The sequence below is a fragment of the Elephantulus edwardii genome, unplaced genomic scaffold, assembly GCF_000299155.1.
Source record: "Elephantulus edwardii isolate Elephantulus edwardi_28Jun2011 unplaced genomic scaffold, EleEdw1.0 scaffold00001, whole genome shotgun sequence".
In the NCBI taxonomy this organism is placed as follows: domain Eukaryota; kingdom Metazoa; phylum Chordata; class Mammalia; order Macroscelidea; family Macroscelididae; genus Elephantulus; species Elephantulus edwardii.
The window spans coordinates 11,393,344-11,419,591 of NW_006399751.1; the positions used below are offsets into that span (position 1 = coordinate 11,393,344).

A 26,248-nucleotide genomic window follows, 5' to 3' on the forward strand; every position below is an offset into this window, starting at 1 on the left:
ACAACAACCTATGGTGTAGTCTATAGGGAGGTCTTCTGCCAACCTAAAAGCACTACTTCATTGACACTCTGAACCTATTAGTAGCTCTGAGTCTCCTCTCATGCAATTTATAGTCTCAGAAACCAAGTGAAGACCAGCTATGAGCTGGTTCTGACTTGTTGATAATAAGAAAGTGAGAGGGATAGGGAGAAGGGGGAGGGGAGGATGGGGTAAAGAGAGAGGAGAGAAGAGAGAGATGTATCATCAGTAGGATCCAGCCTTAAACTCTTGGGGGCTGGCAGGCAGGGCACAGCATGGTGATTCAGCTAGGTGAACTACGAATGGCCAGTATCACAGTTCGAGCTTTAGGGCTATTATTAAGTACAATAACTTGAAGTACATGAGAGTTACTGTGTTAGATAGTGACAACATGATAACTGAGTCAATGATTAAGTGATTTAAGGATGAGTATAGGACACAGTGTACATAGATGCTTAATGAAGGCATATTCACAGCCCAGGGAAGACAGCAGGACAGGGCAGCCATCTGGGAAGGAGGCAGGGATCACTGAGACTCTGGAAAGCCAAATTATGGAAAAGGGGTTTACCATTGTGTGTTTTCAAAAAAACAAACGTCAACAGCCACTGTCATGCATGCGTGCGTGTGTGTGTGTGTGTGTGTGTCTGACACAGCATGGTGTTCATTTTTGCTTGAAGTTGGTAAGTTTTTAAACTGACTTTTTAATTATTATTTGAGCGAATGTTTACAGAACATGGTTTCTTTTCAACAGATAACATCCATTACGTTTCATGGCCTTGATCACAGTCCTTCCCTTGGAAGTTAACGGCACTTTTCTTTCTTTGTCCCCTTTCTATCTGCTCTCCTTTGGTATAAATTCCTTCTGAGCTTTATACTTGGGCAAGTGTTGCCCTTTCGGTTGTGTATCATTGATTGTTCTAACGAGTACGCAGAATTCTTCCCTGATATCACTGATTGCTTATGGCCCTAATTATCTGGCAGAAAGTTGAGGAAGGGAGATGTCGCAGTTCTAAGCTTACAAGGTGATGAAGGGATTCCGCCAGCCTCTGTCAGACCAGTAAGTCTGGTCTTTTTTAGTTTTGCTCTGTATTTTTATGTCACTCTATCAGGGACTTCCTTGTTATTTTATTGTTTAATTTTAGTAGGAATCCTCTAATAAGCTCTCTTTTCAAGTGGCCAACATAGATTTTTCCCATCATCTCTTCCTTCCTGCCTCAGACTAAAATTTCCATGGTCCCTTACCCCATGGGACCAAAGTCTTTGACTTTTTCCATTGTTCTTTGCTTTTTGGGGGGTGTATTTTTATTCTCACTTATCTTGTTCTCAAATTAATATTTAATTACACATAAATGAAGTCAGCCTGTTCAGGAAGAGAGAGAGTCCAACAGACTCACAGCATACACCGTCATGCATCGCTGATCGTATATTCTTACAGAATCTCACAAAAGAATCTGAAGTGCTTAGAAGCATCACCCTTTTCCAGAGGAGGAATCAGTGTCTTAAAAACCTAACACATTGCCTTACTGGGTGAAAATGGCGAGTCATGGTTATAGACTTTGGTCTCATATAAGTCAAGTTAGTGTTCATAGGAAGTACCAAGATTATTGTAGTATAAATTTTCTGTTCTGTTTTGGTGCCTTTTTCCCCCTAGAAAATGAAGGAAAGATTAGTGTGGTTTGATCAAAATTGATAATTTTGCCGAAAGAAATATTCACCAGAATTTCATTTCATGAAGGACAGAATCTCTTGCATGGCCTCGTGCTCTCTGCGTCTTACGTGGGATCTGCTACTTCCTACACCTTGTGATAATGAGTGCCATTGATTTGACTACGACTCATAGCAGACGACAGCTGGAAGCCTTTCCTCATCCGGCAGCACTCTTGCCATCTTCCCCATTGTTGGACTGTGCCGATCCATCTCATTGAAGGTCTTCTTCTCTTTTTCTGACTGTCTACCTTTGCCAGGATGATGTCTGCTTATAAAGTCTGAGGCCTCCTGACAACCTACCTGAAAGATATAAGAAGCCCTTTCTCTAACCGTGCCATTCAGGAGCACCATGGTTGTACTTTGTGCAAGGTAGGTTTCTTTTTGATAATCCATGGTGAACACAGGACCTTCGCCAACATGACAATTCAAAGGCATCAATCCATTACTCTGAAGGTAGTCATTGTGGATGTGACAGAATGAGTTCATAAGACAGAATGAATGAAGTTCCCAGCAACACAACCCCGTCGTGTTTTCGACGGCACCCGTCTTGTTGGAATTTTTGCAAGTTCAGCCTGCAAATCACTGTCAGCACAAAACAATACCAGCTCAGATCTCTAGTGTTTAAATGGTCTCATTCCATAGGTAGCGTATCAGCGAAGGCTGATTGCCGTGAATAAGAAACCCATGAAAAGGCAATATCATTTTGTTTTCTGTTCTGTTAGGAAAAATAGCCTCCTGACTCTGAAAGGGTTGATTTATGCATACAGAACTGGAAGAGACAGCTTATTAGTTTTCACCACCAGGCCTCTATCATCCTCCCATCCGTTCGCAGGAGCAGTGGGTAGGCTGCTGTCCTGGCGGTGACAGGGCACAGGAAACATGGTGGAGACGTCCCAGCTCTGCTTTCTCACACAGAGCTTTCCGTACCTCGCGCCCACTGCACGTTACAGATGTTCCTTGCAGTGATGCATGGCTGAATAGAAGACATCTGTGCGAGGGAGTGCGTTTGCTGAAGTGCTTAATTGTGGAAAGTTGCAAGCTCATGTTAAAAAAAACAAAAACAAAAACAAAAACCACCCAACAATGGCACAACACAGCATGGAGAAGGTTTCATTAAGGTACAAAATTATTTCTAACCTCTAAATGTTCCAGAATAAAAAATGGGAATGGCGTTTTATTTCCCTGCTTTATGTCCCAAATGGGGAAGCCAGAGAAATGACAGGCTGCATTTCTGTGCTGTCCATCCGTCTGCCTGCCGTTAAGAACTTGTCCCTGTTCCCATCATAAATTCAATTTGGAGCATGTGGAATTTGGCAGCAACGTTTCACTACAGGCAGAATTGGCACAGAAGCAGGACACCCAGTGAGCGCTGGTTAGGCCTTTGCACAAGGAGATAGAAAAGGGATATGTCAGATTTCAGCCTGTGATCTGTGTCTTAACAGAGAAATGCTCTGACTGAAATGGGGAGCCCAGGCAGTCACTGCCTCCTGGTCAGTTTTTTTTTTTAAATCCCAAGATTGATCACCAACCCAAGAAAAAAGCTGGATCTGTTAACAGCCAGTCATCACATTCCCAGTTAACCAACAATAATACCGATTAGGAGTTCCTGGGTGTCCCTAGAATCAGATCCCCTGCCTACAGTTGACTGAACAGACGGTACAATTCGCTGTGTATTGAACCTCCTAAGCTTTGCTGGGGCAGAAGACTCCACACACTGGGTTAAAATAAAGTCCTAATTTTTTTTCCTGATCCTTGTTTAATCCTCCTCTTCCTGTGAAGACCCCCTAAGACGTTTTGCTATTTGGCTTGTGTCTTATATAATTAAATAACACAGCTGAAAACTACTGGTCGGATTCAAGCCGTCTTTCTCACTGGGGGGAATTTATTGCTGGAGGCCCCAGGGGAGATGGGATGTTGAGGAACAGAGGGCTTCAGGACAGAGGAGGGAGGAAAATGCCTTGATTGATTTTTCAGCTTTCTCCTTGAGCATGCCCAGATGCTCAGCTGCCCAGGTCCACGCTCTGCTGCAACTGGTTTGGGTAGTGGAGGGGTAATTGGTAGCGTGTGCACCAAAACCCCACCAGAAATCCTCTCAGCAGACACGCCAGTCATGCACAGAGGCATCCCAGTGCATTGTTCCATAAAATGGGGGAAAAAATATTGCATGGCGCGTGACACGTTTTAAACAAGCCAGGCCTGACGCTTCAGCTCCTAGTAGGCGATAATTTAAGCGTCAACAAGTTATGCTGGTCTTAGGAAATGATTGCTCTGCCATTCAACAACCACCAAAAAAGGTTGTCATGGTTACCCCTGAGCCCCATTACCTATTGCACCACAAGAGTACTAGGGGGGAGGGGGACTAATAAGGAGGAAATAAGGGAAATTGGCTTGAGGGTTTAGTTTTATTAAAATAATGAAGTCAGCTGCACCTTAGCAGTGACCCAGTAGGCCTCTGATCTTGGCAATGTGCGAATGTTTAAGTGAGACATTTGCTGCTGATAATGTCAGACACTGTCTCTCTGACTTAGGCAGTGGGAACTTGCATCAGAAAGCCAGAAGGTCAATTCAGAAGTTTGAAGAGGACTATGGGAGGCCAGGAATGCATGTCTCTCTGAGTATCAGTCATTGCCAAGCTTCTGCGTCTTTATTTTCCCACCTGCTATTGGCCTGCTTATTCTGTGGAAATGGATTGCAAATGACTCTTTGCAAATGGGGCCCTGTGTTCCTCTCATCCTGAGAGGGTGAGCTTTTCCAATGTGCACATTTCCATGCTGCACCAGCCCTTTGTTTTCTTGCTCAGGGTGTCAGTGCCAGCATTTTTCTTTCTGAATAATGTGCAGAATTGGTGTGCTGACTTGCTCATAAAAAGTATAGCCTCGCTGACAGAGCTGCACTACCCAGACCCCGACATCTTATTTTCCTGAAAGCCTTTCATCTTGGTTTGTCAGCAAACTGGAACCTCTAACCTGACAGTGTAAAATCTTTGATGGTTAATTTTGTTGGGAGGGTGTGCTGTCGTTACTGGGGGGTTGGAGTCTTCAGGTGTGGTAAGAGGCAGAGAATGCTGTGAGCCCCCCGGCTAGTAAAACCCAAGCTGTGCCCTGGTAAATTTCACCTAACTGATAACAAATTAAATGCGGGAGGGGAAAAATGAGTTTGTTAAGAGCCGAATTCATCTTGAAACTGACGCGTTCATACTTGACTTGACCCTAGCAGGCTGAATTGTGGTGACAGGGATCATTTTTGTTGACAACAGCTGGAAATACAACAGCTATATTATTATAATTAGAATCAGCATCAAGTTGGATCATAATAAGGGCTTTCTTGGAGAAATGGCACAGTGTCAAATTTATAGTCACCAGCTAAATGAGTCTCTTGTATCCACGACAAAGGGATAAAAACAGTTCCAAATGAAAACACAAACAGAGAATCCTGGTTGTTATATTTCCTGGGTATTACTCAGGGCTCTATTTATCACACACCAACACTTGCCGCTTTGAAGAAACATTATCCTGCAAGGTTTTCACTTTTCAATTTGCCTCCGTGGTCTGCATTCTGCATGCATTTCCATGGAGAAGCCTATACCACAGCTTGACTAGAAATCTTTTCTGCTGCAAGATTAACCTCAAAGCATCCATTTTCCCCCTCTGGGTAATCGCTTGATAAATGCATCCACAAAACCTCCACACACATCTATTCCAACGTACAGGTGTATCAACAGTCCTGAATCACTATTAGGAGAAATATCAGCCTTGACGGAATGTAGTGCTGCCTTTTCATTTCCAGTTGTCTAAAGTTGAAGGATGTGGATTTCCTGGGAAGCCAGACTTGAGGCAGAAATAGCCTGCATGAGGATGTGGGTAAACCCTAGTCTTTGTCCTGGTGCGGTTCCCAGCCCAGCACTTCATCCTGGCCAGCGTTGGGATTTGTCTGAGTTGTGGGATACAGTTTTCATTTGAGTGTCAGCCACTTAAATAGCATTGAGAAACACAAACCGATGATAGGCCTCGTGTCTAGCCTTGTGCTTACTGGATCCAAAAATATGTCACTTTGGGGCCCAGAAAAATGTTTGGGTTTGGGTTTTGGCTGTTTGGGTTGGTTTTTTTGTTTGTTTGTTTTTAATGTTTCTTTTTGTTGAGAACATACACCCATTCACCAATTACTGCATATGTAGTTCGCTGGTGTCTCTCCTACTTTCAAGTTGTTCTTCCTCTACCAACACGCCCTCATCACCTCCTAAATTCTATATATGCGCTTTTGAATCACTATTGTTCATCTTGTACTGCAAAGAAAACTTGTTATGAGGGGCTGTCTGGTCAACTATGGCTCAGATTACATGAGAGAAAATGAGATTGCATGTATATGAGTATGGGTGTGCATGTACTCTGTTGGTCAATTTTTAAAGGAACTAATTTCTAACCAAAATCATTTGGGATTATTTCCTTCTGTTTTCCTCTAAACTTGAGGAAATATGCTATTATTAAAGGCATTAAGCAAAAAGACATCTAATTATAAATTATCACATTCGCCACTTCTTAAAAGTGCAGAAGAGTTTTATTATTCGCTCACCAATGCACACACCCCCAGCGTACATTTCACATTAGTGATAGCGCTCCGAAATACCAGATGTGTCAGGACCTCTTCTGCATTTGCATATATTATTATAATCAGTGATCCCAAACTTATAATGGGGAAATTAGTAATGCTTCCCTTTTTACAGAGCAGGGAACTGCAGTTTCACAACGTTTTCTTACTTGTAGAGAATTCCAGGGGTACCATCTACAGTGGGTTGTGTTGGTAACCCACAGGTCAAGCTGCTGGGTTGGAATACACCAGGTCTGTTCAGGAGAAACTATGCTGCCTTTGAACCTCTGAGCTGTGGTGCTGGAGAAGAGTATTGGATATTCCATGGACTGCTAGGAGAACAAAGAGGTTCATCCTAGAGAAGGTGAAAAGAGGCTGCTCCTGGGAGGCAAGGATTCTGAAGCTTCATCTCACATATTTTGGACATGTTGCAAGGCAGGATAAGTCCTTGGAGAGGGACATCATGCTTGGGAGGGTGGAGGGACAGCGCAGGAGAGGAAGGCCCTCGATGAGATGGATCGCTTTAGTCACTGGAATAATTGGAGTAGATATGTCAGAGACAGAAAGATTGGCACAGGATAACGTCGCTATGAGTCACAAGCGACTTGACACACATAACAACAACAGCAGTAACATACAGGAGATTTATGGACAAGCTCCTCTCATGTAATTTTTAGCTTCAGAATTGTAACAGCAGGGCAGCTGTGGATTGATTCCAACTTAAAGGCAATGAGTTACGCAGAGATGACTTCCCCAAGAACACAGAACTACTTAAAATGATATAAGCAATATACTATTGATGCTGGGGTCTATGAGTCAGCCCCCATTCGTTACTGGCCACCCAGCTCCAGATATTCAATGCCATCCGCTGCAGCCTTTGTTGTTATCATTTACCAACACAAACTTTTTGCTGCTGAGTCAGTTCCCTTCATCAGGAATCTGAGACAGTAAATCTGACTGCTCATTGTTGATCTGTGGAGCAAAGGGGATTTGAACCACCAGCTTTTCTGTTAGCGGTCCAGCATGCTGTACACTGCACTACCGGGGATCATGTTGATGTGATACCATCTTCAACACGTTCTTCTGTCTCATCTGGTCTATTTTACTTCGACACAGATATTAATAGGAGAGCACTCCTTCCAAAACCTTCTTTATGGAAGCACTGAGATCCCTTTCCTAGGAGTCGATCTGTGATTGCTATGTGCCATTTGTAATGACATCTTAGGTAATTCATTCACTTACTCATGCATTCAACTACCAAATAAGTATGCAGTCACTCTCATGTGCCCCGTGCTTAATGAATGAGGAGAAAATTGGTCCTTTTCTTGTAGAACATGATTCTCGTGGCCACATCAGCCTCGCCCAATTTCACAGCTTCTCATCATTTCCCAAAAGATGTCATCCCACCTTGTTCTTGTTCGGCTTGGGCTTTTCCCTCCTCTCCTTGCAGGCCTGAACTTGACCTTTGATCCTTCTAGTCAAATGGTGTTCCTGAGGATCCGCCCACAGCCACACTGAGTGATGGGTTCACAATTGATGCCCTTGCATTCACTACAGTTGCGTGTGGCTGTGTGCTCTCCCCTCTGCCCTCCTCTTCCTCAAAGTGCAAGTTTCTTAAGATCATAGTCTGGTTTAATATGTGTACCTTTTTTTACGCAAGTCATAGGTCTTCCTTTTTTTAACAAAAGAGAGAATGGATCATAGAAAATGAATCTTAAAATGTGTTTGATGCTGTTTGCCCATAATGCTTAATTACCTACACAGGCTGATTAATAGGGGTTTCCATCAGCACCCTTGATTCCAGCAGTCAAGAGATCAGGAGATTTGTGGTACTGGGAATGTCTGTAGTCAGGAACCTCTCAAGTTATTGAGAAGTATTGTTGTCAGTTTGAGGACTAAGGTGAGCCTGCTTCATTCAGGCCATGATCTTTTCAGTGACTTGTTATACAGCTAAGAGCTTGACTAAGGATGGCAGAAGAAGAATTTATACCTTTGAACTGTGGCTTTGGATAAGAGTGCTACTATGCTGCATTGAAAAACAAAGAACTCATGAAATATTATACAAAATGGGTGACCCTGGAGGACATTAAACTGAGTGAACTATCTCAGTCGTAGAAGGACAAATACTTGCATAGTGCCACAATTGTAAAACAGGACTGACATTGGGCTTGGGGGAGGGTGGGGGATCTAAGAAAAAAAGGGATAAATAATGTATACTGCATTGAAACTGATGAGGGAGAGAACTATTTAAAAGGAATATGTTGTTGTTGTTATGTACCATCAAGTAACTTGCAACTCACAGCAACCCTAAGTACAACAGCCCTAAACCCTGCTCTATCCTGTAGCAATTGCACTGTCTCTGACACCCTTCCCAATTACCCCAGTCACTGAATCAATCCACCTCATAGAGGGTCTTCCCCTCCTGCGCAGTCCCTCCACCCTCCCAAACATGATGTCCCTCTCCAAGGACCGGTCCCTCCTTACAACATGTCCAAAGTATGTTAGACGAAGCCTCAGAATCCTTGCCTCCAAGGAGCCACCCGGTTTGACCCTTTTCAAGATGAATCTCTCTGTTTTCCTAGCAGTCCATGGTACCCTCAATACTCTTCTCCAGCACCACACAGCTCAAAGGCATCAATTCTCCTTTTATCCTCCTCAGTCCTTTTCCAACTCTCTGATGCATAATAAGTGATTGCAAAGACCATGACCTGTATCAGACTCATCTTAGTCTCCAGAGATTATTTTCATGACAAGATTATAGAAAAAGAAATGCGTAAGTGGACTGGAGGGGGATTGTATAACAATGAAAGAATTGTTTTTTTCTTCAAAGAGAAAAAAATGAACTGGGGGGAGGGGTGGACAGGGAGGAAAATGTGCAGCAATGAATGAATGGGGAAAAATTAAATGGAAAGAATATACTGTAAACATATATAATAGAATTAAAAATCATCAAAAAAAACCATTTTTTAAAAAAATATAGAGAGTGCTAAATGCCCCATGGACTGCCAAAAAACCCCCAAACAGATATGCTTTAGAGAAAATGCAGCCAGAGTGTTCCTTGGAGGCAAAGAAAACACCAACTTTGTCTCATATACTTTGGACATGTTGTTAGGAAAGGTTATTCATTGAAGAGGGGCCATCATGCTGGGGAGGGTGGTGGAATGGTGAAGGAGAAGACGACCCTCGACCAAGTGGGTTGACACAGTGACAGCAGCAATGGCCTTGGGTGTTTCAGAGATTATAATGATGGCACAGGGTAGGACAGGGTTCAGATCTGTTGTTCATTGGGTTGCTATTACTAGTATTCGACTTGATACCACCTAACAACAACAATCTAGCTATGGTCTTAAGAACTAAATAAAACGAGGTAGAATATTCTTTGGATACATCTTCCTGCTTTCTTCGATATCCAGATGTTCCATGAACGTTCTGTTGTATCATTGCAAAAACTAACTGCTGCATACTACATTATGTTATTAACCATATATTATATATTCCTTTGATTTTCCCCTGCACATTCTTGAAGCACATATGAATCTAATAGATAGATTAAAAATGAAAGCTACAAAGGAATATTAGCTAATACAACTAGAGAAAGGGCTCTTTTTTATATGGTACTACAGCCTTGCTTTCCTGTAAAAAACCTTGGGCTTTGTTGAAGTTTGTACAGAATGACTCGTCTCCACATTTTAAAAGGAGGCTCCTTTGCCGCCTTCTTACCACACAGGATTTATGTGTGATGTTCTTGGCAAAATTTAGCTCTTGGCAAAGAATGATATGTTAATTATTATCTTTTCTCATCCCCCCCCTTTTTTTAAATTAGGTACGTCTGTCACTAATGTAACAGCCACCGACGCTGATGACCCAGTTTATGGAAACAGTGCAAAGTTGGTGTACAGTATCTTGGAAGGACAGCCTTATTTTTCCATTGAGCCTGAAACAGGTTTGTGGCCTACATTTTGAATTCTATTTACCATGTCTTTGCTTCAGGGAAAGACTTTTCTTGGGATTTGGATTATGAAATGTTATGGTTAAGTACTTTACTGCCTGTATCAATAAGATTTGAACATGTTATCTCTACTCTGTGAGGTACAGAGCAAGTACCATATCTCTGTGATCCTGAATAAAACAAATCGCAGTCTTTTATAGGGATTTGTTTTCTTCATCTTGGATTAAAAAATAATGTTTACATCAGACAAACCTAAAGGTATGTAACAACTCAGTTTTGTATTGGTTGGGAGAAGTTTGGAAGTATTTTATAAATCTGTGTAACCTTCAATTCTAAGTCTGTAAAATGGGCATGAGACCTACATTATGGTGTTACGATAAGGATGATATGCGTAATGTCAAATAGAGGTGTATGCCTGTGTCATCACATTTGCTATTAGATTACTCATCTATGAAGATGGGATATTAGTTTTTATGAAAATATTATGATTACTATTATGATGGTGTTAGCATGGCTAAAAATTAATGGTCAATGACTGTTGGCCAATGACCAATAAAATCTGATACTAAAAATTTTAGAAAGTGCAAAAGAAGCTATTTAGAACAAACATACAAAAAAATAAGAGAGTAATAATGCCAACATTTTTCGTGATTTGGAAAATAACTTGATAACTTGAGTTTTGGGGAAATACAGTTTTATTTTAACAGTCTATTAAGACAATGAAACTGTTTCCTTAGAAGGCTAAGTCCAGGGAACATTCTTTCTTTAAATAACACACTTAAAATTATTACTAAGGATAGTATTATGTGCATGTCTTTTCTTTAAAAACTGATAGCTGTAGCTACAAATTTCCAGAGAGAAAAATTCAATATGCAGGCATATATGTAGATAGCCTTGTTTCTTTGATTGATGTGTTTTCAGCATTATAAAAATAAGTTTCCATTTCTTACCATTAAGTCAATTATTAATTAAATTAAAATGTTAAAGCCTCCCTTTGCTTTTTTAATTTAAAAAAAAAAACCAAAGAGTAAAATCCTCATGCATTAAAAAGTGTGTGTGGGGGGGAAGTACACTTATACATAAATAGGTCATGACTTAAATTGAATTTAGATTTAGAAAGAGGAAAGGACTCATAAAATGCATTAATTAGAGGCATAATTATATGTTATTCCTCAGCTTAGAAGGAAGTCTATCATAAACTTCATCTCATCTGGGTCCCTTTATGACCTCAAGGAAGAGGAAGAGCAGATAATCAGCTCTGAGTGTGAAGGAGGCAAAAAAAATATCTGGAACTGTCTTATTACTTACTTAGCCCAAGTCACAGTGGAAGACTTGGGACTCTTACTAAAGCCCTTAATTTCAAAGCCACTGAGATTCCTTTGAACTTCACAGTGTTTTAGGCAGTAATTACGGTGGAGGGGTTTTGAAGACCTACATGTATTAATTGTTTTAGTGGAGTCAAACCATTTTCTCCTTTGTTCCTTACCAGTGGTTCACGCGGACTCTCGTTCACTCTCTCTAGTCGTAAAGGGAGAATATACCACCAGCAAGTACCCAGGGAGCGTAAACACACACACTGAGCTAAGCACAGGAAGTCCAAATTGCCAAACCTAAGCTCCACCTGCAAGCACCTCGCCAGTCATTGTGAGATACCGTTCTTGTGGGTGTCGTATTAGCTATCTAGGGCTGCTGTAACAGAGCTACCAAAAGTCAATGGTTTTAGCAGAGATCGACTCTTTTACAGTTTGTTGTTGTTGTGTGCTGTCAAGTTGGAACTGACCCAAAATAGCTGACCCTCCAGCAGGTTTTTAGTGACAGTAAATTGCACAGGAGAAGATAGCTCATCTTTCTGGTGTAGTATTCAGCTGGTGGATTCATCGAACCGTGTACCTGGGGGTTTGGCAGTGCAGCTTCCTACCACTAGACCACCAGAGCTGAGAGTCCAAGCCCTAGTGGAAAGCTTGTTCTCTCTCTGCCAGTGCAGTCTTTCTTTCCTTCAGTGTTAGCAGGCCCAGCATCCCTTGGACATCTCCACACGTGCTGGCCTTGTTGTGTGCATGAGGTGCTTGGTAGAGCATGTGTTCAGCTCCAAAATGACACATTCCACTCCTGGCAAGAATGTTTTCATGGTACTCAAACCTCCTTTCTCAGCTCCCTTTCTTCCCCTTTTCTCTCTAGGGAGCCAAGAGGTGTTACAGGCTTCACCCCAGGAAAACCTCCCTGACACCTGTCTAGGCTATGTTGTATACACCCCTTCATTGTCTTACAGCTACTTGTTTTATAAGATCATATTTTTGTTTTCTTAGGATTTTTTTTTTGTTAAACATACCTAAATAGAAGGAAGTTAAAGAACTTGTATCCTAAAGAATACATATCCATGGTGGATCAAACTCAAAAACTCATTTCTGTCGAGTTGGAATCAACCAACTCACAGATGACCTTCCAGGGTCATCAGGTTTTCAGCAGCCTTTAAATCACACAGGAGGTGATTGCCTTTCCCTCTTCCTGGAATCTACTGGTGGATTAAAGTCTCCAGACAGTGCAACAGCCTTCTATGTTCCCACTGTGGTACAAAGAGAATAAAAGCTCTTACTTGACAGAAAATTAGAGTACTTTAAGCTTTGTTGACATATATTATTACTGTTTGACCAACAACATCTAATTATTTACTTCTCTGCTCAGAAGCACGGGTGTCTGTCTTAATGCACAGTGGGCCAGCTCTAGGCATTACTGATTTAGCCTTCTCATTTCTAATTTGACAGGTACAAAAATATCTGACTTATAAATGAATAAGTCTTGAAGAACAGGAATGGTAGTTGCTCAATAAGTATTGTTTGAGTGGTTAAAGTTGAGGTGTCCTGTTTGTTTTCTAACCAAGCCAACACAATGGAATTGGAATAGGAGCTAAACTCAATAACCAAGAAATCATCAGACTAACTTCTTCCTCTAGCACAAACGTAAATGGTATCTATTCATACAAGGACAAATACTGCATAGCACCACTGTTATAAAGCAGGTCTGACACGGGGAATTGGGAGAAGAGTTGGATAAAAGTGGGTAGATAATGACCATTGCACTGGAACAGATGAAAGAAAGCTCTGTCTAAAAGGGATTTATGATTAGGCATTATACATACAACAGATATATTATTACAAAGAGCACAGGGGACAGAGGGAAGGGAGGGAGGTAGTTGTGTAACAGTTTTTGGTTGTTTTTTGTGTTTGGGTTTTTTTGTTTTCTTTTAAAGTGAATTAGGGGAAATGGAAGGAAGGAGGGGTGTTAAAATGTGCAATAATGAAATCTAACTTCTCTGTAAACGTTTGTTAACATCACAATTAAAATATTAATTTTGTTTAAATAAAAGAAATGTAAAATTCTTGTGTAAATTCCTAAATATTGTCTTACAATAAAAGCAGTTGTTCCCAGCATCTAACTTTGACTCCATATTGGAGACTTTTCTCTCTTTCTTTCTAGACTTGTTTTGAGATTCATAGAAGAGAGAGACATGGTCAGGGTATAAGAAAGAGTATATTAGTGGGGCGAGCACAAGAGCTACTCAGAATTGGGTTACACAAACAATTTTACTTTTTTTTTTCTATAAAAGCACAAAAGATTGTTGTTGTTGTTCTTATGTCCCGTCGAGTTGCTTGAGACTCATAGCAACCCTATGTACAATGGCCCTAAGCCCTGCTCTATCCTTTCCCAATCTTAAAGAAGATAGTAACAAATAGTATTTGCCTTTATTCTTTTTGTCATTATTTGGCAAGAATATAGAAAAGAATTACTATTTTACCATCTTAGATGAACAAAGGTATTGGTTGGATCCTCTAGGCAATTGATATTGAGATAAATTTAGGTGTGCAGATGGTTTATTGGGGTGTTGCTGTTGTAAGACACAAAACGGGAGGGAGTAAAATTGAGTATGTCAGACAAGGATTGTGAAGCTTCGTCTAGCAGAATTTGGACATGTTGCAAGGAGGGACCAGTCCTTGGAGAGGGATGATATGCTTGGGAGGGTGGAGGGACAGCTCAGGAGAGGAAGACCCTCGATGAGAAGGATTGATTCAGTGACTGGGATAATGGGAGTAGGTGTGTCAGAGACAGTAAGATTGGCACAGGATAGAGCAGGGTTTAGGGCTGTTGTACATAGGGTCACAATGAATCACAGGTGACTCGACAGCACATAACAACACCAACACCAACATGCCTATTAAATTGCTTAACAAAGCGCTCCCTGAAATGGATGTCTTAACTACATGAATGGAGCTGCTAGCAACATTGAATCAGAAAATAGTGACTGAATATTATTAAGCATTACATCTAATATAGAGTCTTGCCCCAGTTCCTTTTCCCATCAAGATTTGGAACATACATGCAAAGGTCAGACCTGCAACCACATGATCAATATTGTGACAGTGACTACTTTTGCTGTAATCAAGAATGACAAATTAGTCCAGTGATCACTGACCCCAGGCTCTTGATGTTAGAGGATTCCAAGTATAGAAAAAGGAAACTATAATTTAGGAGCTCTAAACTTTTCAGTAGTTAAATTCTGCTTCTCTTTGATCATTCCACTCTCACTATATAGAATTATTTGTTTGCTGTCAGATTCTTGATCTCCCTACTTCAAATAGAATTCTTTCTTTTGTTTCATTACTGACTTAGGGATACGCACAACTCTTCCGTTTGTTCTTTTCATGCTCTTATTTGAGTTTCTCATCATTTGTGATCTTAAATATTGCTTTTTTCTATTTTTTTTAATCCCAGTTCTGCTAGAAAGTATAGTCTATCAGAGAAGGAGTTTATCTGCAAAATTCATTTTACTTTCTTTCAAGCATAATATTTCCAGCCTCTTGTGGTTGGTGGGTGCCACTGAGTCACCCCCAACTCATAGCAACCCTGTTAACAACAGATAAGATCCTTGCCATCTCCACCATCTCAAATATGTTTAAGCCTGTTGGTTTAGTCATTGCTCTTGTTAAGAATCTTCCTCTCTTTCTATGACTTCTCCCAGAATGATGTAATTTCCCAAGGATTCGCCTCTCCAGACACATGCGCAAAGGATAGAAGATGAAGCTTCACCGTCTGTGTCTCTAAGGAAACCCTTGGTTGAATTCCTCCAAGACAGACCTGTTGTTCTTCTGGTGGTCGTATTCAAGTACTCTTCTCCAATGCCTTATCACAAACATACCAGTTTTTCTTCTGTCGTACTTCTTCATTGTACGGTTCTTATATGCTCATAAAGTCATTGAAAAGATCAGGTGCAATTTAGTCTTTAACCTGACGTGTTGGCTCTTAGTACTCTGAAGAGGCCCTTGACAGCAGATTTGTCTAATGCAGCACATCATTTGATTCCTTGACTGCTGTTAACATAAATGTTGGTTGAAGATTCAAGTAAAATGAAATCATTGACAACTTCAGTCTTACTGTATCTTTCACAATAGTACCTCATAGTCCAGTGCTGAGACAATTGAGTTTCTTGATGTTGGGATGTAATCCATATTGAAGGCTGCAATCTTGGACCTTCTGCAGTAAGTACATCAAGTCTTCACTTTTAGCAAGCAAAGTTATGTCATCTGCATACAGCAGACTGTTGATAAGTCCTCCTTCAATCCTGATGCTATGTTGTTCTTCATATAACATAGTTTCTTGAATGATTTGTTCTGCATACAGATTAAATAGGTATGGAGAAAGAATACAGTTCAGATGCACGCTTTTCTTGATTTTAAACCAGGACGTGTTACCTGACTTTCTTTGTAAAACAGCTTTTGAGGCTAGATAATAGTTTTTGCATGAGCACAGTTACATGCTTTGGTACTCCCATGTGTATAAGATGCCTTTGTACAGTGAATAAATAGAGATAACCATTTTTCTGGTATTCTCTGCTTTCAGCCAAAATCTACCAGACATCAGCAGTGATACCCCTTGTACCATGGCTTTTCATAATCTGACTTGAAATTGTAGCCATTTCCTGTTGATGTACTGTTGTGTCTATTTTTAAATCTTCAGTAGGATTTTATTGACATATATTATTAATGATATTACTTGGATTCAATCCACATTGGATTGAATCACTGTTTTTTGAAATTAGAATAAATACCAATCTCTTTTAGTCAGTTTTTCAGGTAGCTGTTCTTAGCTTGCATGTATAGGGCTACATCTGTTTATTGAAACTTATCAATTGGTATTTCATCAGTTTCTGGGTCTTGGTTTTTTTTGCCACTGCTTTCAGTGCATCCTGTACTTCTCTCAATATCCTTGATTCTTGAACATATACTTCTTCATGAAATGTTTCAGTGCTAACCAGTTAATTTTGGTACACTGACTTTGTGTATTCCTTCTATCCCACAACTCATCTAATCTTCAAGCGTTATTAGTTCAGGACACTAAATGTATTCTTGAGGTGGTTTTTAAATTAGATGGGATAGGCTAAAATATTTTGGTTCTTGTAGATTTGTTTTAATTCTCATTAACTTTAGTTTTAATTGAAACAATAGCAATTGATGATTTGTACTACACCCAGCCATTGGCCTTGTTTTGACTGCTGATATTAAGCTTCTCTGTTGCATTTTCCGCAAGTATAGTTAATCTATCAGATGAATTTTGGCCAAAAGCAGAGAGTGCCAGAAAGATATTTATCTATACTTATATTTACCCATATTTATTCACTGTGCAAAGGCATTTGACTGTGGATCACAATACTGTGGGTATCTCTGAGAAGAATGAGAATCCCAGAACATTTGACTGTGCTTATGAGAATCCTGTACTTGGACCAAGAGGCAGTCGTCAGAACAGAGCAAGGAAACACTGCATGGTTCAAAATTGAGAAGGGTGTACGCCTGGGATGTGTCCTATCTTCATACCTTTTCAACCTATATGCGGAACAGATTATCTGGGAGTCTGGTCTCTATAAGGAGGAATGTGGCATCAGGATTGGAGGAAGACTCATCAGTAACCTCTGTTATTAAAATGACACAGCTTTGGCTTGCTAAAACTGAGGAGGACCTGAAGTACTTTCTGCAGAGGGTCAAGGACTGCAGCCTTCAATATGGTCTGAAGCTCAACATCAAGAAAACAGAGATTCTCACTACTGGGCCATTAATGGATGGTGAAGAGATTGAGATTGTTAACAGCTTTAGTTTGTTTGGCTTTACAATCAATACTCTTGGTACCAGCAGCCAGAAAATAAAAAGATGTGTTTCATTGGGAAAGTCTGCTGTCAGGGACATATCTAGAGTACTGAAGCACAATGTCCGTCTGGAGGCTAACGTGCGCCTGATCCAGGCCATGGTCTTCACAATTACTTGCTATGCATCAGAAAGCTGGACAATGACTAGGCATGATAGAAGGAGATTTGATGTCTTTGAGCTGTGGTGCTGCTGAAGAGTATTGAGTATAATGTGGGCTGTTAAAAGAACAAACAGGTTTGTCCTGGAGAAGGTAAATCCAAGCTGCTCTATGGAGACAAGGATTCTGAAGCTTCATCTGACATTCTTTGGGCATGTTGCAAGGAGGAACCAGTCCTTGGCGAGGGACATTATACTTGGGAGCGTGGAGGGACAGCACATTGACTGAGTGACTAGAGTAATGGGGGGGTAGGTGTGTCAGAGATGATGACGTCAGCTCAGGATAGAGCAGGGTTCAGAGCTGTTGTACACAGGGTCGCTATGAGTCACAGGTGACTTGAATACACATAACAACTACACAGTCAGTCTGTTTCTTGTGTAGCCTATCCAGTGAGGTTCATGTGGATATTCACTGTTTATTTTTTTTTTTTAAAGGCATCTATAATGAATCTATCATTGTGCAAAATTCTGTCATTCTATCTCCAACCTCATTGCTGTCACCAAGTCTGTATTTTCCAACTACCAGTCCTTCTTTGATTCTAACTTTTATATTCTAGTCACCATCTATTATTCATGAATCTTTTTTGCATGTTTGATCAATTTCAGAATGCACAAATTGCTAGGAGACCTCTATTTCATCATCTGTGACTTTAGTGGCAGGTGCATATGTTTGAATAATAATTATATTAACAGGTCTTTCTTGAATGTGTATGGGTAGTAGACCATCACTCATAGCATTGTACTTCAGAATCTATCTTGAAATGTTCTTTTTGACTGGGAATGCAACTCCATTCTTCCTTACTTTGTCATTTGTGGCATAATCATATAATTGTAAGAGTCAAAGTGGCTGATACCAGTTCATCTCAGTTCATTATTGCCTAGGATGTCAGTAATTCCATTTCATTTTCTACAATGTTTCATTTTCTTTCCACAATTTTTTGGTTATTTTTCATAATTCTTCTGGATTTCATACATTCCATATTCCAATTATTAATGGTTATGTACAACCATTTCTACTCATTCTTTAGTGGTTTACAGTCTGAGAGGCAATATTTGCAGTACTGAATCTAACACTATTTCTTAATAATCCCTTTCAATGTGCTTTAGATAGGAAGAAAGAACAAAAGAAGGGAATGTTAGTGAGATGAATGGAGGACAAAAGGAGTTAAGAGAGAAAGACAAAACATCTTTAGCGTCGTAGGGCTGATATGTGAAGAACAGAGGCATGGAATGGAGCGTGATTTTAGGCCTGTATTCCTTTCATCTGCTTCTCTGGTGGAAACAACACAATTTTATCTCTCAGCTGTGAATGTGGTTGAGACTCATTTAGGACTTATATTCATGCTGTCCCCAAGTCTCAAACTATGTTTTAAGTGTCTTGGCAACACAATGCTATTCTTATACTTGCAAAAATGATTCTTGGACTGTGTGACAATCACTTGGCAAGATTTAGTTTAGATCACATAGGGAGATACAAAGGTTATTGGACTGGTACAAAAGGAAAGGATGGTTATTAATATAACCTTTTTTCAGAGATCTCTATGATGGTGGAAGAATGACAGGAAAGAATCACTTGCATGTACTTAGCACTCTGGAGTGTGACAGAGCATTCTAAAGGGGATTTCTAGCTCTATATTTCAAATTAGGAACTTGTGTTTCAGAGAAATAAGGCGAAAAGTGTTCTTTGTCAAATTAAAATAGAAAGAATTAAAAACAACAATATGAGCATATTCCTCATTTATTGAATGGTTGTACATTTTTGGCATTTGCTAATTGAGTTGACTTGCACCTTTAGATTTAATTAATTTATTCCACACAGTATTTTAAGGTGGATACCAACTTTATGACACCTAATAACAGCAACAACAATTAATATCCTTATCCTTTTTCTGGTGAGAATAGAAGGGACAGACTTCATAAGTTTCTGATAACTTTTTGTCCGAAGGTATTAGAAATAGGGTTCAAAATGAGTCTGTCTGATTCCAATCTACAACTTTTCAGCCCTCTCTGGTACCCTCTCTACTTTCTAAGTGGCATAACCCACGCCAGAGGTTGCCACTGATTTGAATGAAGGCCTTTGGACTTAGCAATAAGTCCATATCTTAATCACATATCAACATAGGAAACAGGGTAGTAGCAGAGAAATCATGAGACAGTAGTGATTGTAAAATAAATTATTATTTTATGAATAGCTCTTGTGACAGAACTTACAAAGACTAAAAAAAGCTTATTTTTATTCTAAAAATGCTTTCTTTGTTTTAGATGTTGTTGTCCCTCCCCCCTTGCCACCCTCACCACCATATGTTTGCATGTAACATTTTGGGCACAGACAGGGAGAAATGTGGCATTTGTTTAAACAGCACTAATTGGAGGACAGCACTGAGCAAACAGTTGCAGTCCATCCTAAGTGACTGAAGATGGAAAGCCAAAATGAAATGCAAGGCATGTGAATAATGAATGCTTAATTATCTAAAGAAATCGGGGTAAAGTTGCCGGGTAGTCTTAACTTTGCTCCAGGCAAGAAAGAGTATGAAAAATGACCTGTTTAAAAATAAACTAACTTAATTCATTGACCTTTTTTTGAAACCCAGGCCATCTTTCTTCATTGGATACAAATAACATTTGTCTCAGTAGAACCTGTAAAAATGAGCTCAGAAAAAATAATCCTTGGGAAGAAAAAAAATATTTGTAATAAATGGCTCTCTTTTAGAAAAATCAAGATAATTCATGGAGTCTTCATGAAATGCCTTCCTGGAATTAAGTCATTATTATGCCTTCTAAGCCTAAGTAATACATAGCAAACACCAGGTTTGTTTTAAATCAAGATTGCATAGATTATTATTTCTACCGCCAAGGGGGCTAACCAGTGAATTTGTCTAGTGCAGACTTCCAAGAAGAAATATGCAGACAAAATCAAGCAGCTCAGCAATGGTGAGAAATGAATTGGTAGATAAGAATATCTTTATATTTTACTTTAAATGATAGTTAGTGAACATTTATACTCTGAAAAGTCTTTCTTTATAAATTTTATATGGATTTGCATACAAAATGTGTATACATTATGCTTCACACTTGCCTCCATTCACAGTGCGTCATACAATCTTTACCATACATTGTACTTAATAGAAGTAATCACAATTGATCTATGCCTACCGTTCCTCCATCTTTTTGAGTCCCCACTGGATCTTTCCCATTCCCTGCACCCCTTCACTCTGCCCACCAAATTGAGTGACCCTGTGGTATCCCCTCTACCTCCCTTCAGCCCCTCAGCTTCCTCCTTTTCTCTCCTTGGACCTTCATACACATTTTACTAGTTGTTCTTCTATTTTCATAATAATGGTCTTATGCAGTATTTGTCCTTATGAGACTAATCCACTCAGCATATTGCTCTCCAGTCTCACTCATTTTATGTAGTATTTTCCGAATCATTGCTCCTGAGTGCTGCACAGTATTATATCTTGTGAATACCACAATTTCTCAATCCATTTGTTTATTGTTGGACATTTAGGCTGTTTCCATGTTTTTGCCTTTGTGAATAACATTGTTATGAACATTGACATACAAATCTCCATTTGTGTCTCAGTTTAGTTTCCTTGGTAAAAGTGGAAAAGCTGAGCAATATGGAATTTTTATGTTCAGCTTTTGGGGGAAACACCAGACCACCTTCCAGAGTGGTTGTACCATTTTACAATTCCCAACAGTGCATGAGTTTCATTCTTTCCACATCCTTTCCAATATGTACTGCTTACTGACCTGTTAAAGTTGACCACTTCTACTAGGGTGAAATGATATCTCATTATGGTTTTGTTTTGCGTCTCTCTGATTGCCAGTGATTTTGATTTTTCATGTGTCTGTTGGTCCTCCGAATGTCTTCCTGTGTGGAAAGACTTTCCATGTCTTTTGCCCATTTTGTCATTGGATTATCAGTAGTCTTTTTCTTGTGGAGGCCCTGTAGCATTTGGTCAACGCTTATTATCAGACCCTTGTTAAATATTTCTTCCCAGTCACTAGGTTTTCTGTCACCCTACTGGAAAGAGGTTTTCTATATGGATAGGAACGTAATCTTTAGAAGATCCCATTCATTAATTTTATCCTTTCCTGACTGTGCATTTCTGGCTGTATTTGCCAGCCTGTTTATACTATAGGCTAGACCTATAGACTTTATCTTTTGCTTTTGGTCATATATCTTTAAAATTATTAATATTTAATTTTGTCAGATAAAGAAGTGATTATTCCTTCTTATAACATTAATTGCATTGTATAAATTTATCATTATGGATCTTTAAAAAGACCAATTTTTAATTTTGTCAAATGTAAGAAAATGTGATTATTCCATTCTAACATTAATTGCATTGTATAATGCCATCTTTTACGTCTTAGGGAAACCTTGCTGTGTCCTTCCTTTTCCTTCACCCGGATTCCTGTCCATTGGCTAGTCGCTGCTCTCTTTGTCCTCTCTTGATCTTACCTGTCGACCCTCCACAGTCATATCTATCTTTGTGTGAACCTTTAAGTAGTCCTTCTCCCTCTCCCTCCTTCCTCTTCCTTTGCTCCCAGTTGGAAAAGTTATGCGTGTCTTGTTAAGGTTGTTAATTACAATACGCAAAACAGCTGATTGTCCGTTCACTTTAAGGTGACCTTTCTCTCAACTATCCCATTACAGTGTTCCTTGTCTCGCCATTCTGTTTACAGTGGCACTGTTTTAAATCTGACATTTCTACTTAGGACAACAGGAAGCTTTTGTACATCAGTCACAGATAGCTTGAAACACATTTCAGAAACTTTACATTCAAATATCCAGTACTATTAAAACCCCCAGAATTTGCAGTTGAAAAGTTCTGGGAAGGCACATATTAAACAGAGAGAGGAAAGGGTAAAGAGTTTATTTTATTTTATTTTATTTTTTGTAGCAGTGCTGGCCAAAAGTGGAACAATCTCCACTTACTAGACAGCTGACTCTATCAGAAATTGCCAACCTCCTGCCCCACGTCAGGCCCTTCCATAAAGAAAATAACAAGTTTCCAGGGAGTGCTTGAGGTAGCATCTTCTGAAACATGCCAAGGTTCTTTAAGTCTGCTGGCACAGGACTGGGGTTATCGCTAGAGAAATCAGGCCCAGGACCTACAGACAGCAAGTTTTGATAAGGAACCAAAGACTGTTCTCCTCATTTGCGGCAATCTCCTCTCCACAAGCTATTTATTCTGTTTGCATTTTAGCACAGTAAAAAGGTATAAGTTTCTAGAATTTTGGAATAAATGTGTCAGTGGAGAGACATTCCCTGTAAAACACAGTCCACGCATAAACACATGTTCTGATCAAATACTAGAATGAACGGTCTCCTCCTGTGCCCTTTCCAGTCTCTGACCCACTGGAGGGTCAGACTCAATACCTCAAAAGAACAGCAATAAGCTTGTTTGGGATCAAAGGAAAGTCAGAGAATAAAATCATTACCTTTTCTCACCTTCTTTCTGTTTCAGGAAGAAGGACCCAAAGTGATCACTAAATTTTAAAAAGAAAATAACAAATCATGTGCCAATGGCATTATACTTTCTCTCATTTAGTCTCTACATTCTCTAAAGTTCTTACTTTAGAATCTCTTATTTAAAAAAAGAAGTATGAATTCTGAAAATGAATGATATGGCCAAGGTTAAATAGCTAATAATCTTTTGATACATACAGCTCCCAAATATTTGTTGACTGGATGGATGAATGAATGAGTAGGTAATTAGAGAATGAATAATTTTTCCACCCTCGGGTTATCTGTAACTCTTAGCAATCTGAACATCTGAACTCTGCTGTATCCTGAGCCAATCTCACTGCCTCTGACACATCCACCCTTACATAAATTAAAAACTCACTGTATAACTCAATGATGACAACATGTTGGCGAGTATAATAAAAAAAATTAAATTTATCGTTATCCTGTGCTTAGAATTTATCAATATCTTTCTATAACCAAGGCTGCCCTCCCTGGCTTTTCTGATTAAATTCTCACATCCCTGAAAGCTCGGCAGGTGGCTCCTTGCACACCCCACCTTACCAAAAATTAAGCTCACTGTTTGATATCCATAGGATGTGGTAAAGTGAGTTGATTTAATGTTAGAGTCAGAATAATTGTTTTATGATTGTTAAAAATGTTTCCTCCCACCCTCTAGCAAGCAAACTAGAGAAGAGTTAAATAAAGGCCAAAGTAATATGACTTGTTATCTACACCATACTTTGTAATTAAACTTGTAACAAACTCATTGCTACTAAGTGGGTCCAATCCACTGAGATAGAGTAGTATTTCTCCTAAAGCACTAGTATGGACATCATATGGTATTAGTGTCTCATACTACTTGTGGAGTAGTATTGTCTTTATAGGGGACTTTTGGTTGGTTGGAATTGCTAACCTTTTCTTTAGTCACTTCTTATAAGAGCACTGAATCTACTATTTATGAGTGGCCTGGTTTTTGTTATTATCATTTTCTGTTACTCTGGGATGAGGTTTCTTTGATCTTCACGTAGCTTATAAGGAAATAAATATACAAGTTAGGTCCTCCAAGCACCGTTAGGGAAAGTCAGAGCTGGGTTTGCTGACAACATCTGTCAGACATCAGTCTCCCTAGGTGCAAATGGAGGGAGAAGGTTAGAAGAAAATGAACAAAACAAAAGAAGTTAATGAGACAGTGACTGAGAAACCAAGAGGAGAAGGAGAAGCCGTCTAAACATTTCTATAGCGTACATAAAATGAATATTAATTTTATATTTGGCATAGTCCAAGGGGAGTTAAACTACAAACTCAAAGTCTGTGCCTCTCTAGTACGTGGATTTCACCAGCCACAGCCAAGAAGAGGGGTGGACAGTCTCCTCCCTTGGAATTCACAGCCTCAGAAACCCACTGAAGTTTTAGCTGTGACTTCGTTCCTAATCATCAGGCAGTTACATTGTCAGAGATGGAGTCAGTGTTTTGGATGGATACAGCTCTGACCTCCTGGAAGATGCGAATCAACTGAAGTAAAAGAATTTTTTGTAATTGTATTAATCAGATGTAATGTTGTTTATTATCTAAAGTGCGATGAAGAAAATGTTTAATAGTTTGAGTTAATTCTTTAGTATTATATATTAAGCGTAGCAAGGATCTCACGAAAGGAAGGGAGGGGACATAAACATCCCAGAAAACTCGGCGTTGGTAATTTGGGTTAGGAATGATTTAAGAATGTTAAATAGACGTGTTCTAATTGTGTGTTGTTGTTGTGTATTGTTGAGTCGGAATAGACCTGTAGCTGACCCACCGGTGGGTCTTCAGAGGCAGTTAGTAGCATAGGAGGAGATTACCCATCCTTTTCCTGTTGAGCGGCAGATGGATCCGAACCACTTGCCTTTCGGATTTCAGCACAGTTTCTAGTTATGAGGCCACCAGAGCTCCCTATTCAAATTAGAGTTTTGTAAAAAAAGAAACATTCTCAAGGCAACAGTAGTCGTTAGAAACATGGAAGTGAGACTCTGATGTTGAAGAACATCATTTACAAGTCTCAGCTTAAGGATTTACAATATATTCATTGCAGTTAGAAAATGGCATGGTTAATGATAGATATTTTAATGAGTAGCTCTAAAAATGCATGTTTAATTAATATATATAGAATAAATGGTTATTTACACTGCTGTGTGCCTAGTATCACACCAAGTATAGTGAAAAAAGACACAATCGCTGTATTTTCATCAGCAGAAACTAGGAGCATGTGGCAATATAAATAAAACAAAGAAAGAACCATCCTGAAAGCAGTGATGTCCGCATCAGACTAGAGTAATTTTTAGCTTTGTGATTATGTGTATTTTTCTGCTCACAATCGTAAATGTGATTGTTTTATTACAGGCTGAGCTGTTTTATGTGAACATGAGGTTCTGAAATGTGGACTTCAGTAAATTAGTTATTTTAGTGTCCATAAGGTTAACAGAGTTGAACTGGTTGGGAGATGGAAGCCTAGCCATAATTAGATGGAATTTTTTTTTTAATATCTAGAGAGTTTCTTTAAAAGTAGTTTCTGTGTGCGATAAAGCTTTATTGTGTGTGACAGAGTATGATTGGAACTTTCCTTTCCATTCCATTAACTTTAACACGCTGGCTGTGGTCTTATCTGTCTTATAAGACACTTTTGTGCTCTGACACCTGTGGATTTCGAAAAGACAGCAGCTGAGATGGTCAAATGGTGCTGTTTAACCAAAATACAATCATGAGCTTTAAGTGGAAAAAAAATGATGATGGTGATGATGATTTTACACAATGGACAAATCTGCACGTTTTGTTTCCTTGCTCTCATTCTCAGCAGAATACAAATTAGCCCTCACAGATATAGGGTGATGTTTGAAAATGCCACATACCAGGCTGGGGATAGTAACGCTGGGCAAGTATTTAATAACAGGAGAAGCAGGCATTGAATCAAACCATCGCTCGGTTAGTTAGGTCTTTTTATAAAGCATTCAAGGAAGGAAGAAGCCCTTGCTAATGTAGAGCAGGGATTGCTAATTAATGAGTGGAGAGAAATGCAGTACTGATTGTGCACTCTTTCCTCAATATATGCGTACATTGCTTTAGTGGTTTTTTGTTTTTTTTAAATAGGTAGACAGGTATATATACACATACAAACACACAAACATATATATA

At 39.4% G+C, this 26,248-nt stretch overlaps 1 protein-coding gene across 1 annotated transcript in view; it reads left to right on the forward strand.

The window, feature by feature from the left end:
* CDH8 (cadherin 8, type 2) overlaps positions 1-26,248 on the forward strand; it is a 451,012-nt gene that overhangs the window by 220,691 nt on the left and 204,073 nt on the right. The window contains exon 4 of the mRNA XM_006878719.1: positions 10,133-10,252. Within this exon, the coding sequence (XP_006878781.1) occupies positions 10,133-10,252 (120 nt within the window). The remainder of the gene's footprint in view (positions 1-10,132; positions 10,253-26,248) is intronic.